The following is a 17,533-nucleotide window of genomic DNA, read 5'->3' as shown; positions in this document are numbered from 1 at the left end:
TAAAAAGAACATCAACAAAATCAAAAGAGAACCAACTGTATGGGAAAACATATTTGCCGATGATACCTCAGATAATGGTTTGATCTCCAAAATATATGAAGAACTCACATGACTTCACTCCAGGAATACAAACAATCCAATTAAAAAATGGGCAAAGAACCTGAACAGACAATTCTCCAAGACATGCAGAGGGCCCAGTGACACATGAAAAAGTGCTCAACATCACTCACCATCAGAGACATACAAATTAAAACCACAAGGACATATCAGTTCACATCAGGTAGAATGGCCATCATTAATAAACCAACAAACAACATGGGATGGTGAGGTTGTGGAGAAAAAGGAACCCTAGTGCACTGTTGGTGGGAATACAGACTGGTACAGACACTGTGGATAACAGTATAGAATTTCATCAAAAAACTAAAGATGGAACTGTCTTTTAATCCAGTGATTCCACTACTGTAATTATACCTTAAGAAACCTGAATCACCTGTACCAAAGAACCCATGCACCCCAATGTTTACAGTAGCATTATTTACAATAGCTGAGTGCTGGAAACAGCCTAAGTGTCCATCAGTAAATGAGTAGATCAAAATACTGTGGTTCATTTACACAATGGAATAATATGTAGCAAAAAGAAAGAAAGAACTCCTACCCTTAGTGATGGCATGAATAGAACTGGAGAGTATTATACCAAGTGAAATAACCTAGGCAGTGAAATACAAACACTATATTATCTCACCTATAACAGGAACCTAATGAACAAAAGAAACAAACAAGAGAAATAGAATCAGAGACGTAGAAATAAAGAATTGTGAGTAACCAGAGGGGACAGCAGAGGGGGGAAATGGGGAAAGTAAGGGTCGGGGCAAGTCAACAAACATGAATAGAGGACTTATAGGCAAGGACAATGGGGTGGCAATTGACTCTGAGGCAGGGCAGGGAAAAGCAAAGGGAAAACATTGGAACACTGTAACTGAACAACAATAAAAAAAGTATGTTTCCCACTCTTTTTTTTTTAAAACATTTATTTATTTTTATACAGAGGGGAAGGGAAGGAGAAAGAGTGGGAGAGAAACATCAATGTGTGGTTGCCTCTCATGTGCCCCCTACTGGGGACCTGGCCCACAACCCAGGCATGTGCCCTGACTGGGAATCAAACCAGCAACCCCCTGGTTCGAAGGTTGCACTCAATCCACTGAGCCACACCAGCCAGGGCTGTTTCCCCACTCTTTATATGGCTTAATTTACTTTTCATTTTGGCTTTACTTTTGCTAGTTTAAAAACTAATTGATGAATAGTACCATGTCTATAAATGCAACTGAAGATGCACAATTTCCATATGTTGAGTACTGTATACATTTTCTTTTATTACAAACTCTCACAACTTCTCAAGGGCAATCCATGTATTTATTTTATCAAAATCTTTTAGAATGGAGGTTCTGGGACCATCCAAGAATGAGTTCCCACTCCCTAAAAATTATGTAACTTCTGGGAGCTTTAATTTCATCATGTGTAAACTGGAGATAATTCCCATTTATCTCTAAGGCAGACTGGGGTACTTAATAAGCTAAATTTGTAGAAAGCACAGTGTCTAGTAAGAATCCAAGTAATGGTACTTACTCTTGTATATGTGTGTGTGTGTGTGTGTGTGTGTGTGTGTGTGTATATATATATATGCACGTATGTATACCACAATGAGTTTTTATTAGCTATGATTGTTAAAGGTTTTCTGTCCTGTGATTTGCTTTTAGATTTTAAAATTCATTGTGTATCATCTATTTTTAATACAAAAATAATTATCATGACCATCATCATCAATTCAAACACATCTATTGCATCCCTGATAATACATTTCTCTAGTAACCATAAACCCTTCTTCCCTTCAACATGGGATAAATAATTAATATGGGACTACACTGGTTTAAGTCCCCATCAAAAATTCTACGCCACACCGACTTACCAAATCTGCTACTTTAGCCAGGTCAATCATCATGTTGATGTCACATCCACATTCAATAATGGTAAGTCTACGCTTTTTACCTATAAGTGAAAAGATGGTTTTACTTTTAAAGAAATCTTGAAAAAATATACCCATTAATTCTAATTAACATTAACTGCATCCAGTAAAACACCATATATACGTACAGGAAGGAGTAAACAAAAAGTTCATTTTTATAGGCAAAAGCTGATAAAATATATTCCATCTTGGTTTTCTTGCTATGTTCTCTAATTTTAAAATATAACCAGAAGCCTACTCAAATGAATAAATTGCTCAAACAGGTAAAATTCCAACTAAAATGGGCTGACAGGTAGGTTTCATGACCCTGATCCTGCTGTTCTGCAGTGGGCTAACACTGCTACCTCTATCAAAGCATCCTATGTTTCCATTATAGATAAAAAATCCTCAAATCTGATGTAATAGAATGTTCATGGAACAATCTTTATTTCTAAACGAAGTTTCAAGGAATCATCACCATAATGGAATGTCTTAAAGACAAAGAAAAGCCTCAGTCCTGCTGCAGTTGACTCCTGAACAAGGAGGAGGTTAGAACATCTCTGAGCAGTAGAAAATCCGCATATAACTTGATTCCCCCAAAACTTCAGCCATCCCTTGGTGTCCATGGGGAATTTGTTCCAGAATGCCCACAGATATTAAAATCCACAGGTGCTCAATTGCCTTACATAAAATGGCACATGACAATGCACACAGTTGGCATCCACATGCAGACTCCAAACCGCAGATCAAAAATACTCTTTTTGATCCACAGTTGGTTGAATCTGCAGACATGAAACCTAGGAATGCAGAGAGCTAACTGTACATTTATCAAAACAAATCCACACATAAGTAGACCTGTGCAGTTCAAGGGTCAACTGTATATTATTGCTACAATAAAATTTCAGATTCTGCCCTGGCTGGTGTAGCTCAGTGGATTAAGCACAGGCTGCAAACAAAAGTGTCACCGGTCTGATTCCCAGTCAGGGCACATGCCTGGGTTGCAGGCCAGGTCCCCAGTGTGGGGGGGGGGGCACATTAAGAGGCAACCACACACTGATGTTTCTCCCCCTCTTTTTTCCCCACCCTTCCCCTCTCTCTAAAAATAAATAAATATTTTTTTTAAAGTTCAGATTCTACTACTGTCATTTTGGGAATCTGTTTCATCTTCTTTCAAATTTAGGGTACCATCTTCCAAAGTAGACAAATTCTTACAGGAAAAAAAGAGAAAAACTCCCTTACTTCCACAAGAATGGAAGTACCTGCTATCTGTTAAATGAAGGTGCTCCCATGACCAAGCCAGCATGCCCAGACTGCCAAGCCTTTCAGAGGAGCATACCTAGCATATCCACACTGCAGTCAGAATAAGACATACGTCTACATCATTATTATCTCTAGGAATCTATTTTTCCTGAAGCTACAGCCAACTTAGTAAAACTACAAGAGAGGTAGCATGAAGTGAAAGTATTACTTTAGCATTTACCAGTTTAAAAAAGTATTCAATAGCCCTGGCTGTATCAGTCAGTTGGTTGGAGCACTGTCCCACACACCAAAAGATTGAGGATTCCATCCCTACGTCTAGGAAACATACCACACACTGGGACTGTTGGTTTGACCCCTGCTTGGGGCGCACACAAGAATAAACTGATTGACGTTTCTAACATTGATATCTCTCTCTCTCTCTCTTTTTTTCTCTCTCTCAAATCAATAAATGTATCCTCAGGTGAGTATTTAAAAAAAAAAGTTCAACAAAGACATGCATGCTTCTCAGACAACACCACCTGCCATATCAGCCTTGGGTAGCACCCTCTCACCTGACACAATTGTTACAGGGCCTCTGATCTCTGTCAGCTTCTGCCTGGTGAAGTTCCGAATGAGGCACCGAATCAAAGTGCTCTTTCCAACTTTTGGAGGCCCCATCACCACCACCACTACTGGAGGGGGCTCTAGTGGAGTTCGATCAACTACTGGAACATGATGCTTTTTTGTCTTCAAATCCTGAGTCCTATTTGCAAAAAATAAAAAAGTACATTCATTTTCAAAATATAAGTCATTATCCTTACAAGTGAAGATTTTAAAGAGAGCAGAACAGACAATATATAGATAAAATTAACTTGCTAACTTCTGGCTCCAGTCCAAATAACCACTAACAGTGTAAAATGTTGTATAGTTTTATTAGTTGATTACAGTAGTTAAAAAGAAAAAGGACATACATGGAGACAGTGAATCATAACGAATAAGAACAGTGGCTATGGAGTTAAAATTTGGCTCTCTTACTAGGAGAATCTAATTCAGTCATGTTGAAAGTATACTTCTTGGCACAAAGTAAGGGTTCATTAAATAAAGCTATTTAATCTTACACATTACAATTATATAAAACATACCCAGAGGGGGAAGAAAACACAAGCACAGTGAATACCATAGAAATTCTTTAAAATTTACGAACATATAAATTCTATAAAGAAAAACTCCTAAGCTTTTTTTCCTTGATCAAAAAAAAAAAAGGCTATCAGTATGCAGATGCTGGTGGCAAGGCATCTGCATACTGACTGGCATCCACAGGAAATATTTCTTATATTTTAGTAAAAGAAATATGGCATGGCCCTGGCTGGTGTAGCTCAGTGGATTGAGTGCAGGCCTGCGAACCACATGATCGCGGTTCAATTCCCAGTCAGGGCACATGCCTGGGTTGCAGGCCAGTTCCCAGCAGGGGACCCACAAGAGGCAACCATACATTGATATTTCTCTCCTTCTCTCCTTCCCTTCCTCTCTAAAGAAATAAATAAAATCTTAAAAAAAAAAAAAGAAATATGGCATGCACCCCCATGTCCTTCAGAGCATAAATCTAAAAAGCACCTGAAGAAACTCTGTTTAAAAAGAAAAAAAAACAATGAAAGAACCACTAGAATCCAGCTAAATGTACCTGTGAAAGGATCGAGCCATCCGTACAGCAGATTGGACTGCAAAAGCTTTGGGGTTTCTCTTCTGGGTGTCTTCTTCATCACCAAGTTGGAGATCCTGCAGATGTTGTTTCTTTTTCTTATCAGCTTTGGGCCCACTGTTTTTCTTTCTGTGTTTCTTCTGGTCCTTAGTTGCCATAGTGACTTTTTTACCAATTCACAAGTAACTCTAACCTACACTGAATGAGGTGGGGGTGGGGGAAGTATTTTATAATCCAGACAACATCCAGGGAAAAACGGTAATTTTTTTTCCTTTAAAAAGTTATGTACTTGTTCACCCAACATGAGTAGGCACTGCTTAATATTATGCCCAAATTCACTGCTCTGCTATGCTATAAATTAGGTTACCTAGATTACTACCTATCCATCTTAAGTTTATACATCAACATTGTTCCATTTCTACAATGATGGAAACATCTATAGCTATACTTTTCAACACAGCGGCCACTAGCCACATGCTGTACCAAGTGAAACTGAGAAATTAAAATTTTATTTTAATTAATTCAATTCTAAATTTAAATAGCCATATGTGACCAGTAGTTAACATACTGGACAGCTCAGACGTAAATATCAATTGGACTAATGAAGTGGCTCCAAATGTACACTATTTTTTAAGATATTTTATTTTAAAAATAAAGGATTTTAACAACCCTCCAACATGACAACAGTATTACTTTCAGTTTGATTCTGCAGTGATTTCAGTTTGAAATGTGTATCACCCATATCTGCATTTGTTTGAAATGTATATCACCCATATACATTTAAAAAACAGTACTACCTCTGTGAAATATGGTTCGTTGTGGATGACGCCTAGAGACCCTCATGATTTCTGAACTTCCTAATAATTCACGCCCTATAAATTGGGAACCACTAGACTTAATTTTTTAAGGAAATCGGGCTGCATACAGTATGCGAATATGATTAACAAAAAGGGGAGCGGGGGGTCATGTCATCAAATGGAGGTACTGAATTAACTTCAGTTCAAAAAATATATGTGCTTGCCTATGATGTGCTAAGCTCTCTGCCAGATGACTAGAGCTATGATATGACCAGCTTAAGGAATTCAAACTAATGTCCTCAGAGCCATCCATGCAGTAAGGCCCACATCAGAAAGTTACACTGTAGGTCAGTCGGATTTCCACACACACCAGTGGAAATATTTAGCAAGTCGACATACACCACATAATGTTAAGAAATACTACTCGGGAGTTAGTATTTCGAGAGCTGGATTCCAGGAGCACTTTAAAATTAAATAAAATAGTTATGTGACTCTATGCCATTACTTTTCTTCTCTACATTTTGGTTTCAAACTTGTACGTACTTGATGACTTTCTTCTTTTGGGGAGCGGAGGTGAGGGGAGAGAAAACGCATTTTGGAATTAAAGAGATGTGGCTCAAGTCTATATCACCGGCTAGTATTATTACGCCATGAAACGGCCTCACAACTTTCCCTCCCATTTCTCCCAGTTTAGGGTCTCAATACAAATTTATTAGCCACTCCAACGACTTCAGAGCACTTATCCCGCAGCTGCGTCTGAGTCACTCGTCGAGAGGAGACTGCAGGAGAGCCTGAAGGACGACCTTAGGCGCTCCGCACACGACCCTCCCAGCACCCCAACCCCAGAGACCCCATTACCGCCTCCTTCCCCAAGCTACGGCCAGTTACCTACTTCACAGCTGCTACTCTCCCTCAAGCCCACGTGGAGGACAGCCGGAAAAGGAAAAAACGCCCTAAGCAAGTACTGTAACAGCGGACAGGAAACAAGGGGAGGGCAGAAGAAAGAGACCCGTTGAAGGGAGGACTTTCCAGGGAGAACCACAAGGAAGACTTGTGATTGGCTAATGGTTGGGCGCGAGTGACGTTTGGGCAATGCGTCCAACCGAGCCGCCATGACTGCCTACGGAAACATGAGCACTAAGACCGCCCTCCCCCCCCCCCTCCCGCAGCAATTACCGTATTCTGCTATGTATAATAGTCAGAATTTTTCCCCAAAATTTTTTGGGGAAATAAGGATATGCGTTATATATGGGTAAATACCTAGTGTCTGTTCTTGTGTTTATGTTTTTTGTTACATTGGATTTCTTGTACCAAAATATGTTCAGATGTTATATATGTTCAATATCCTAAAATTTCTTTATAATATAAAAATAAGTATCCAAATATAAATAATTAGCCCTGGCTGGTGTAGCTCAGTAGATTGAGTGCCAGCCTGTGAAGCAAAGGGTCACAGGTTCAATTCTCAATTAGGCCACATGCCTGGGCAGGCCAGCTCCTCAGCAGGGAGCTTGTGATAGGCAAACACACATTAATGTTTGTCTCCCTTTCTTTCTCCCTCCCTTCTCCACTCTCTAAAAATAAATAAAATCTTTAACAATGTAAATAAATAAATAATTGAATTAAAAATTTAAAAATTTAAGATAACTTCCTGAAAGTTTGGACCAAAAATGAGGGTGTGCATTATACGCAGGAGTGCATTTTACATGGCAAAATATGGTACTATACTTCTGATTAGAGATTCCCAGCATACTGTGCTACAGAGGCCAGAGTGACCAGGGAGGCCATGATGACAGTGCAGCCTGGCACCTGTTCCTTGGTGCAGGACAAAGCCTGGAGTAACATTTTGTTCTGTTCACCTGAGAGTCACCGTACCCGTCCCCAAACTGTCCTAGTAGAATGTCACTTGGTTGGGTCTCTGTGGCTTGTCTCCTTGGTCCGCCTTAAAGAGGACAGAGATGGATGTTTCTTGGGCTCCATTCATGCTATAATTCCCTCTTTTGCCAGGACAAACAGACTCTGAGGTCAGGGATAAGCTGACCCAAAATGAAATGCTTCCTCCTTTCTCTGTTCCTGGGAAAGGGACTTTCCATGAAAGAATTCAGCCTCTTGCAGGTTTCTTCCAGCACAAATTTGTCTATTCCCACAGGAAGGACTGCCTTGGAAGTTATCTAACCCCTTTCTCTGGTGAGCTGGATGCCCTTGTGCCTACAGATCTCTTGTTTTGGAGGTTTTCAGTATTCTACCACTGCCCCACAAAGCACAGTTCTTCTGCCCCACAAAACTCTAGTGCACTCTAGTAATTGAGACCCCACCCCCATACTTCATGCCCTTAAAGTAAGCCTTTTTTCTCCCTCTGTATCTCCCAGGTATCCCACTCAGTGTCACTATACAGTCTGTTATACTAGAGCGGCTACCTTCCAGGGTGCACACTTTCCTCATCTGTGAAGTGCTTGTAATTTTATAACTTGAATGCTATCCATCTTACTTCTTGGAGATTTCAGCATACAGATAATCCTTCTAACATCTGCTTGGCTCCACGTATCTCACTGCCCTTGTAATCATACCCTAGAACTTATTAGGTCTAAGGTCTGCAAACCCTGAAACATCCCACTCTGACTACCACCTCCTAACTTTCCAGGTTACTCCCTGAAACCAAAACTCCTGTACCCTTACCTGTGCCTCCAACCTACATTTTACTACCTTCCTCCCTTGATGACTTCCCCTCCCTCCCTAGTAAGCTGGCTTATACTCTATGGTCAATCATTATCAGGAGTCTCCTGCATATTCTTAATTCCTTCATCTCCTTATCACCTCATCACATCTGCTTAGTAAAATGAGAATCCTGGGGAAACCTAGTTCTCCATCTCTATGCTACAGCAGTGCAACTAAACATGGCTAGGGGAAAACCCAGAATCATGCTGAATGCCCTCACTTTAATAATTCTAACTTTTGCTTGGTCTAAGCCATTCTTCCAAATGAGTATTTCTTACCTCTCTTCTCTCTTAGTCTTCCTCACTACCTCCCCCTTCCATCCTACTTCACTATGGAAATGGATGTAGAAACTCTCACCACTGCCAATTTCTGCCACCATATTTACTAATGCCCTCCTCCGCTCCCTGCTTATTACTGTAGATGAACTTACTGTGTCAACCTAAACCAATCCTACACTTGAGTGCTGGATCCTATTATCTCCAGGGCATCACTCCAGCTAGTCTCTTCTTTTCCCAACATCATCAGTTTTTACTATTCTCATCATTGTACAGCAGGCAGTTATTACTTTCATCTTCAAAACAAATAAACTCCTCTTGACTCCATTTCCTATAGCAGATGCTACACCTTTTCTCTACATTACTTTGGAACAAAATTTCAGAAGAATTCTCAATATGTTTTCTGGTTCCTCTATTATACTGATTTAGGTTCACTTTGCTCTCATAGCACCACCTACTAGCCTGACTTTTTTCCCTCTCAGTGGCCTTTACTGGTACTTCCACTCCTACCGGACCTATTTAAGTAAGACTTTATTTTTTTTCTTCTCTGTTTATATTTATCCCCTGCCCTGGGTGATGTTATTCTGTCTTGTATTTTTTATATGCCATCTGTATCAGTTATCAGTTTTTATATCTCTGCTACAAATTCATTCTTCGTTGCCCACTAGGCAAAAATGGAGTTGGGCCCTTAAAATATTTTTCCTTTCACTATGGCATGATGTTAAGTTTGGTCAGTAGAGGAAGATGGAGAGACTTTGCAGGAACAAGCAGATTTTCTTTCTGGTTCTGCTCTGCTTTTTGCAGGTGGGTGACTTCTCCAGGACTCACTCTTCCAATACTTGCTGGCCAGCAACACCCTCACTTATTCTCTCCACTATGTCCTGGGAGGTTTGTCATGGAGTGACTCTTCTGAAACACCTCCTCTTTCCCAATACCTAGAGAGAGACTTTCAATAAGTTCCAATAAGTACAGTGCCACAGGGACTCCCAGCACCAGTAGGCCATGGCCATACTCCTCCAATAGAGTGTAGAACCCTGCTGGGTAGAGGGAAGAGGAGACTCTTCCCAGGCCCTTTCTATGCCCTGGTGTAGTGGCCACTCCTTAGATCTACTATTATATTCTTTGAAGTTCTTTTTTTTGTAGCCCATGCCTTGTTTCTCCAATTCACTGTTGTAATTAATAATTGTTAATATAAACTTTTCCTGTTCACATTACTATATGGTTCCTATTTCCTGACTGTACTGAAAGGTTTTCTTAGGCTCTGCCGAGGAAGAAATGCAAATCAGCCACAAAGTTAGGCAGTATGGAGTTTTATTGGGGTTTGCACGCCCAGCCAAGGTTCCATAGCCTGCAGAGCAGGGCCAGGAAAGTCGAACCCAAGCAGGGAATGTGGTGGGGTTTTATTTTGGTTTGCTCTCTTCATAGGAGCTGGGGATTGGTCCCCTTTGAACAAAGCGGCAATATATCATTGGTGGTTCTCCTTGTGCTCAAGTTGCTATGCAGATAAAGCCCGCCCTTTCGGCTTTCTGGTTTGACATCAGCCGTCTTTTCTGGATTGTAGTTCATCCACCATTTTGGGTTGTAGTTCAGCTGCCATTTTGTCCTACCCCACCCATCCTAACTTGTACCTTGACCAATATTCCATCATTTGCCAACAACTCCAAAATTTACGTCAAAGACTCAGACATCTCTCTTGAACTCCAGCTGCCTGTCTGATATATCCATTTGGATGCCTACTAAACATCTCAAATGTAGCATGACCATGAAGAATCTCATGATCCATTGTTTAAAACAAACTGCCCTGTTTTCATCTTAATATATGACCATCCCATCCCTAAAGCTGATTAAGCCAACAAGACACCTCAGGCATATCTTTATCTCCTTTCATTTTCTATTCTTTATATCCAACCTGTTAGGAAATTCCTGGTGAGTTTACCTTTAAAATATAGCCATAATCCAACCACTAAGTACAATCTCCAATTTAACCATTCTGTGCTGAGCACCATCTTATCACACATGAATTACTGCAGAACATCTTGATTGGTCTTCCTACTTCTACCCTTTCTCTTGTACATTCACTCCATAATGCAGTAGCCAGAGCAATCCTGATAAAAAATAAGGCACCATTGGGAAATTTATTTTATTTTTTGTTGTTGTTGTTCAATCACAGTGCTCCAAAATTTTTCCACATCCTCTCCCTACACTACCCTTTCCCTAAAACCTCAGTCCCACAGTCAATCACCACCCTGTGGTCCCTGCTCAGGGATCCTTTACACATGTTCCTTACTTGCCCCCTTTTTTCTTCCCCCATTATCCTGCCCTCCCCTTCCCTCTAGTCACTATGGTTTGTACCTTAATTTCGTATCTCTGGTCCTATTTAGCTCCTTTGTTTGTTTTGTTCATTAGGTTCCACTCATAGATGGATGTTGCATCCACCAACCGCGAGAACAAATGTTGGGGACTTTCATGGTTTCAAAGATGTTACTTTATTAGCCAAGTTTAACCTGCGCAGGAGCAAACTCTCAAAGTATCCGGAGACAGGGTGCCCGCAGGGGCTGCAAATGGGAGTCGCGCCCAGCGCTTACAGCTAAGTCCTTATATAGAGGCAAGCAAGCAAACGTTGCACAGAAGCAGATGTGGCGGTTAGCTATTGGCTTACAGAGCCCGCACACGGGAACAGGGTGGGGTCTGACTCAACTGAAAGGAAAATTTCGAAACTAAACAGATGGCAATCAACTTACAGGATGTTTGCTAGGAACGCAGGCTCCTTGGGACTGAGACTATTTTGTTGCATCCACCAGTGGAATCATATGGTGTTTGCCTTTCATGGCCTACCTTATTTCACTTAGCATAATACTCTCCAGTTCCATCCACGCAATCATAAAGGATAAGAGTTCCTTCTTTCTTTCTGCTGCATAGTATTTCATTGTGTAAATGTACCACAGTTTTTTGATCCACTCAATTTACTGATGGGTACTTAGGCTGTTTCCAGTACTTGGCTATTGTAAATAATTCTGATATGAGCATTGGGGTGCCTACATTCTTTTAAATTGGTGTTTCAGGATTCTTAGGGTATAATCCCAGCCATGGGATCACTGGATCAAAAGGGCGTTCCATCTTCAGTTTTTTAATGAAATTCCTTGCTGCTTTCCACAGTGGCTGCACCAGTCTGCATTCCCACCAACAGTGCACTGGGTTCCCTTTTCTCCACCACCTCACCAGCACTTGTTGTTTGTGGATTTGGTTATGATGGCCATTCTGACCAGTGTGAAATGGTGTCTCATTGTGGTTTTAGTTTGCATCTCTCTGATGGCTTCTGATATTGAGCACTTTTTCATGTGTCACTGGGCCCTCTATATGTTCTCCTTGAAGAAGTGTCTGTTAAGGTCCTTTGTCCAATATTTAATTGGATTGTTTGTCTTCTGGATGTGGAGTCATGTGAGTTCTTCATATATTTTTGGATCAACCCTTGTCTGAGATATCATTGGTATATGTTTGTCATACAATTGGTCCCCTTTTCATTTGGTTGATGTTTTCTCTAGCCATGAAGAGGCATTTTCATTTGATCCAGTTCCATTTCTTTATTCTTTCTTTTAGGTCTCTTGCCCTAGGGAAAGTATTGGTGAAAATATTGCTGCATGGAATATATGAAATTTTCCTGTCTATGTTCTCCTCTAGGGTTTTTATGCTGTCAAGACTTATATTTAAAGCTGTTATCCATCTTGAGTTATTTTTATGTATGGTATAAGTTGGTGGTTGAGTTTCATTTTTTGCATGTAGCTGTCCAGATTGCCAACACCATTCATTGAAGACACTACATTTATTCCATTTTATGTTCCTGCCCACTTTGTCAAATATTAATTGACCACAGTGACATGGGTTTATTTCTGTGTTCTCTATTCTGTTCCATTATTCCATGTGTCTGTTCTTATGCCAGTACCAGGCTATTTTGATTATCATATTATAGTTCAATGTCAGGTATAGTGATCCCCCCTATTTTTTTCTTCTTTCTCAAAATTCTGAAGCTGTTCAGGGTGGTTTATGGTTTCATATAACTTTTGAAATGTTTGGTCTATGAATTATGTCATTGGTGTTTTAATAGGGATTGTGTTGAATCTACAAATTACTTTTAGTTGCATGGTGATGCAGACATCAGCCCACAGTGTCCGTGTCATTATGGATGAAATGAGACATTCACATGGACTACCGAGTCTGGTGGAGGAAACGGGACAGCATGGCTTTTCTCTCAAGGGGAGCAAAAAACCTTGGCCCTTGCTGTGACCAGCTTTTATTGGGTTTCTTTGAACATTATCCAATGGTCCTCATTTACTATGTACGAGTTGCTTCAGGGGGTTACGTTTTACAGACCACAAAGGAGACAATGCTGCTGATCACATCACAGAAGAAAGATATTTGCAAATGAAAAGGGCAAAAGTGGTTGAACCAGTTACACTGGTCCTTGGAAGGTTTAGCATGGAGTTTAGGAAGTTATTTTGCAGTAAAGGTTTGCCACTGGGGGCTGGACCATTCTGGACCACACAGAATGGTCTCCTACAGTGTGGACATTTTGATGATGTTAATGAAAGGTTTTCTTAGGCTCTGCCAAGAAAGAAATGCCAATCAGCCATAAATAGGCAATAAAGAGCTTTATTGGGGTTTGTGTGCCTGGGCGAGGTCCCCCCGGGTCTGCAGAGTGAGGCCAGGGAAGTCACACCCAAGCAGGGAATGTCGTAGGATTTTATTTTCATTGGCTCCCCATGGGAGCTGGGGATTGGTGCCCTCTGAACAAAGCAGCAATACAGCATTGGTGGTCTCTTCCTCAGACTCAGGTTACTGTGAGGATGTCTGTCTTGGCAAAGTCCAGCCAGAGCTTCCTCCTATCCCCCCACCCTAACATTCTGACCTTTTTGATAGGATAAGGGGCATGGTGTTCCATCTGGCTGCTTCCTGCTGTCAGGAGGGGCGTAGAGGGGAGGGCCTAGAAGTCAGCTGTTTCTAGTTTGCTGGGGAGGGGCGAGGAGGTTTGTGTCTGAAGCAACATCCGGTGAAAAGTAACCCTGGAAGCTTCGAGAATTCTTTCCTGGAGGACTCTCAGGAAACAGGAGCCAAGCATTAATAGTATGCAGATTATTATGATTGGCCCTAGGACCAGGGCCAAGGTGGTAAAAAATAGGGAGCGCCACCACAGGGTTATTTCAAGAGTGTTGGAGTCTTGGCGTAAGCTGTGGGGTCAGCACAGTCAGGAAGCAGGGGAAGGCTGAGGAGGAGTTAATGGTCCACAGCAGCGTTCCATTGCACTAGAAAAATGTACCTGTGGGGCTGGTAGTGGTTCCCGATATCTGCACGGTCTGGTCACACAAGGAAGTGCCTGCAGTGTAACATACTTTGGGACTGTTCATTATGTTTTGAAAGAGAGGTACATCCTTTAGGGAAAAAGGTGTCGGGGAGTTTGTGACCTTGAGGGGAACTGCCGCAACAGGGGAGTGGTCAAGAAAAGCACATAGGAAACAGTCGGTGATGTTTCCTATGTCAGTGATATTGAAGAGTTGAATTCCTTGGTGTATGAGGCTTAGCCAAGAAAAGGGGGCACTCTGTTTTCTTCTTTGGATCTGTGTTTGCAAGGATTGTTCATGTATTAATATGGTACTAGTTGATAGGGTTGTATTCCATGGTTCTGGAACAAGAGTTCAGTATATTTCAATGGGACTCTGGGGATATGAATATGAGAGGCTTTGGTATAGTTTTCCCTTCACTCCTTGTTCCCATATGGAGTCCCATGGATCATAAATGGTAAGGCGCCATGGCTGGAGAGTACTCCGTTTATGGTATTTGCAATAGTAGTAGGGGCAGCCTCCATATGTGTCTGGCCAGAGTTTGCACTTGCTTTTTGTCTGGTCATAGAGGAATCAGAATATGCAATCCATATCAGGCAGTCCAGCTGTCTAGCCCTCTGAAGCTACTTTTGGGATCAGAGAGACAGATGGATGTAGAGCAACCAGTGGGAGGGCAGTCTGCAAGAGTGACAGTGAGAATTTACCTGCCCGTTTCTGCAATATATTTCACATATGAAGAATCTCTAGATATATTTGGTTTGTAGGTTAGGAGGGGTTTTTTTTGCAGGGATGGGTAAGCAAGGAGGAGGAGAAGAAGGATTTGTAGAGACTTCATTGGGAGAACTTGGTGTTTTAGTAAAGCAGTCTCAGGTATCTCCTATGGGCTGCGCTGACCACTTTCCTGAGGCAGGGGCCGGCTTAATGCGGGAGAGGTGGACGCACACTGGCTGACCTACCAGTTTTGCTGCTGTGGGGATGGTCAGAATAACAGTGTGAGGCTCCATCCAGTTGGGCTGAAGCGGTCCAGGTCGGAGCTCTTTGAGTAATACCTGGTCTCCAAGCTGTAGGAGAGTGACTGGGCGTGTCTCTGGACAACCCCCCCCCACACCGCCCACAGGAGGAAGAACTCTGCATGTTCACAGAGAAGATGCTGGAGGAGAGAGAGATAGGGCAGATAGGAGGCCAGAGGAGGAGTATATACTGGCACATTATGGTTAAAGAGGAAAGGGCGGCTGTACAGTAGTTCAAAAGGGCTAAGTCCTATTGGTAAGTTTGGTTAGGTGGGTTTTCAGGATACCGTTAGCACATTCTACTTTACTGGAAGACTGGGGATGATAAGGGATTTGCAGCTTCCCCTTGACCAACAGGAGGTGGAACTTCTGTAGACGGGAAGGACTCAAAAGAGAGCTCCGTGGGATAGCAGGTCTGTAAGGCGATGAGAGGAAAATACGGTAACAAGTTGGCATAGATTGAGTTTGAGGGCTTCCTTCCCAAGGTCAGCCCCCCTCCCTATCGCCCGGAGGCACGGCTGCCATCCATGTAGGGTAGGGTCAAGCTGTTTTGATAAGTAGGCAACTGGGCGGTATGTTGGGCCTACCGGTTGAGCTAAGTACGACTCTAACTGCAATTCTCTGTCTCTCACATGCAAATAGATGGAAAGGATGGGAGGGATTGGGGAGACTCAGGGGGGAAATGGGCGGAGCTGGAGGAGGAGTTGGGTTTTCCAACAATGGGAGGATAGGGAGGGGGAAGGGGTTGGGTTTTGTGTGATCTGAAGAGTGGCGCCTAGTAATTGGAGAACATCCCGTCTTATAGGGCAGGAGGGTATGACAAGGAATGAATGGGGAAAGGGAAAGCCGTCCAGACTGCAGCTAAGCCAGGGGGGTTCGCCAGGGGCAAGACACGGTCCCATCAACCCCCATGACCGAGATCTGGGAAGGAGTAAGAGGTCCTGAAAAAGATGGTAAAGCAGAGTAGGTAGCCCCCGTGTCTACTAGGAAAGAGATGGACTTACCTGCTACCTGCAGTGTTACCCTGGGCTCGCGGAGGGTGATAGGGGTCTTCGAGTCTGAGCCGCTTAAATCGTCTAGGCTGGCGAGACCAGGGAAGAGTCGGCACCTTGATCAGCTGGTCCCCAGAGTGGAGGCCCCAGAGATGAACCTCTAAGAGGACAGGAATCCCTCTAGTGGCCAAGCTGTTGGCACTCGGGGCAAGGCTTCGTTGGTGGCCGAGGTTGAGGACACTGGCAGGCCCAGTGCCCTTTTTTGCCACACTTGAAACATCCCCCCCTGTGGGGTGTTCTTTGACCCTGACTTAGGCTTCACCCCTACGCCGGTGTTTGTCGCCGACCACGGGGCCGCTAGTATGGCCTGGGTTTGCAGGGCTACTTTTTGCTGTAGGCGAGCCTGGCGGGCAGCCTCAGCCTCTGCTTCCTGGTTATTGAAAACCTTAAATGTCATATTTACCAGATCTTGGATGGGGGTTTCTGGGCCATCCTCGGCCTTTTTTAGTTTTCTTCTAATGTTTGGGGCCGACTGGCAGATACAGTGAGTAGCTAGGACAGCAGCCCCAGCGTTAGAAGCCGGGTTGGGGCGGGTATGGAGCACCATTGACTCGGTTAGTCTGTTGAGAAACAGTGCCGGATTTTCTCCTGGGCCTTGGATGACCTCTCTGAGCTTATCATAATTGACTGCTTTCTGGGCAGATTGGTGCATACCTGCTATCAGGCACTCCACCATTTGGTCGCAACATCTCCGACCCGCCTGCTCTAACTGGTAGTTCCAGCCTGGCTCCACCTCTGGCACAGCTTCAGCCCCTACTGGCATGAGAGGATTGGTGGCGTGGGTTTGGTTAGCATGAGCCTTAGTTGCAGTCCGGAGGCAGTTGTGCTCATCCAGGGTCATAGTGGAAGTTAAAATGATGTGCAGGTCATGCCATGTGAGGTCATAAGCCTAGGCTAGGTACTGGAATTCCTTGATAAAATTGGTAGGGTTAGTGGAGAATGAGCCTAGGCATTTTTCAATTGAAGAGAGGTCAGCTAGTGAAAAAGGAACTTGGACCCGAACTACACCTTCTGCTCCTGCCACTTCCCAGAGGGGGCAAATGCAGGAGTCTAGGGGCTCTAGATTCAGGTGGGAGCGAGTATGTGAGCTGACCAGGGAAGAAAGGTCTTCAGAGGGAGGGAGAGAATCCAGTTGAGAGGGGAGGGCTGGGGCTGGAGTAGCCCATTGGCAGGAGTTGATAAGGAGGAGGAGGAGGAGGGGTAGCAGGGTCTTCAGGGGGATCAGAAAAGGAGGAGGAAGGCTTTGGGGCAGCAGGCTTAGGAGGCTAGACGGGGTCAGGGTTCCCTCGGGCAAGGAGAACTTTCGAGGGAGCTGGGCAGGAGCGTAAGGCCCAAAAGCTCTGAATGTAGGGGACCTCAGACCATTTGCCAGTCCGTCTGCAAAAATTATTTAGGTCAGTAAGGGTAACAAAATCAA

At 43.1% G+C, this 17,533-nt stretch overlaps 1 protein-coding gene across 2 annotated transcripts in view; it reads right to left on the bottom strand.

Moving 5' to 3' along the window:
* BMS1 (BMS1 ribosome biogenesis factor) overlaps nucleotides 1-6,744 on the bottom strand; it is a 58,797-nt gene extending 52,053 nt beyond the window's left edge. The window contains exons 1-4 of one of the 2 annotated variants that reach the window (XM_037041343.1): nucleotides 6,623-6,744; nucleotides 4,920-5,130; nucleotides 3,811-4,001; nucleotides 1,964-2,043 (exon numbers count right to left, since the gene is read on the bottom strand). In XM_037041343.1, coding sequence (XP_036897238.1) covers nucleotides 1,964-2,043; nucleotides 3,811-4,001; nucleotides 4,920-5,095 — 447 coding nt within the window. In that variant the 5' untranslated portion in view covers nucleotides 5,096-5,130; nucleotides 6,623-6,744. The remainder of the gene's footprint in view (nucleotides 1-1,963; nucleotides 2,044-3,810; nucleotides 4,002-4,919; nucleotides 5,131-6,622) is intronic. The other variant, XM_037041344.1, reaches the window with a different exon arrangement.
* Nucleotides 6,745-17,533: the final 10,789 nt, after the last annotated feature.

Source organism: Sturnira hondurensis, unplaced genomic scaffold (assembly GCF_014824575.4).
Source record: "Sturnira hondurensis isolate 20B ecotype Veracruz unplaced genomic scaffold, ASM1482457v3 Scaffold0002930, whole genome shotgun sequence".
NCBI lineage: Eukaryota > Metazoa > Chordata > Mammalia > Chiroptera > Phyllostomidae > Sturnira > Sturnira hondurensis.
This window is presented reverse-complemented; position numbering and strand designations above follow the sequence as displayed.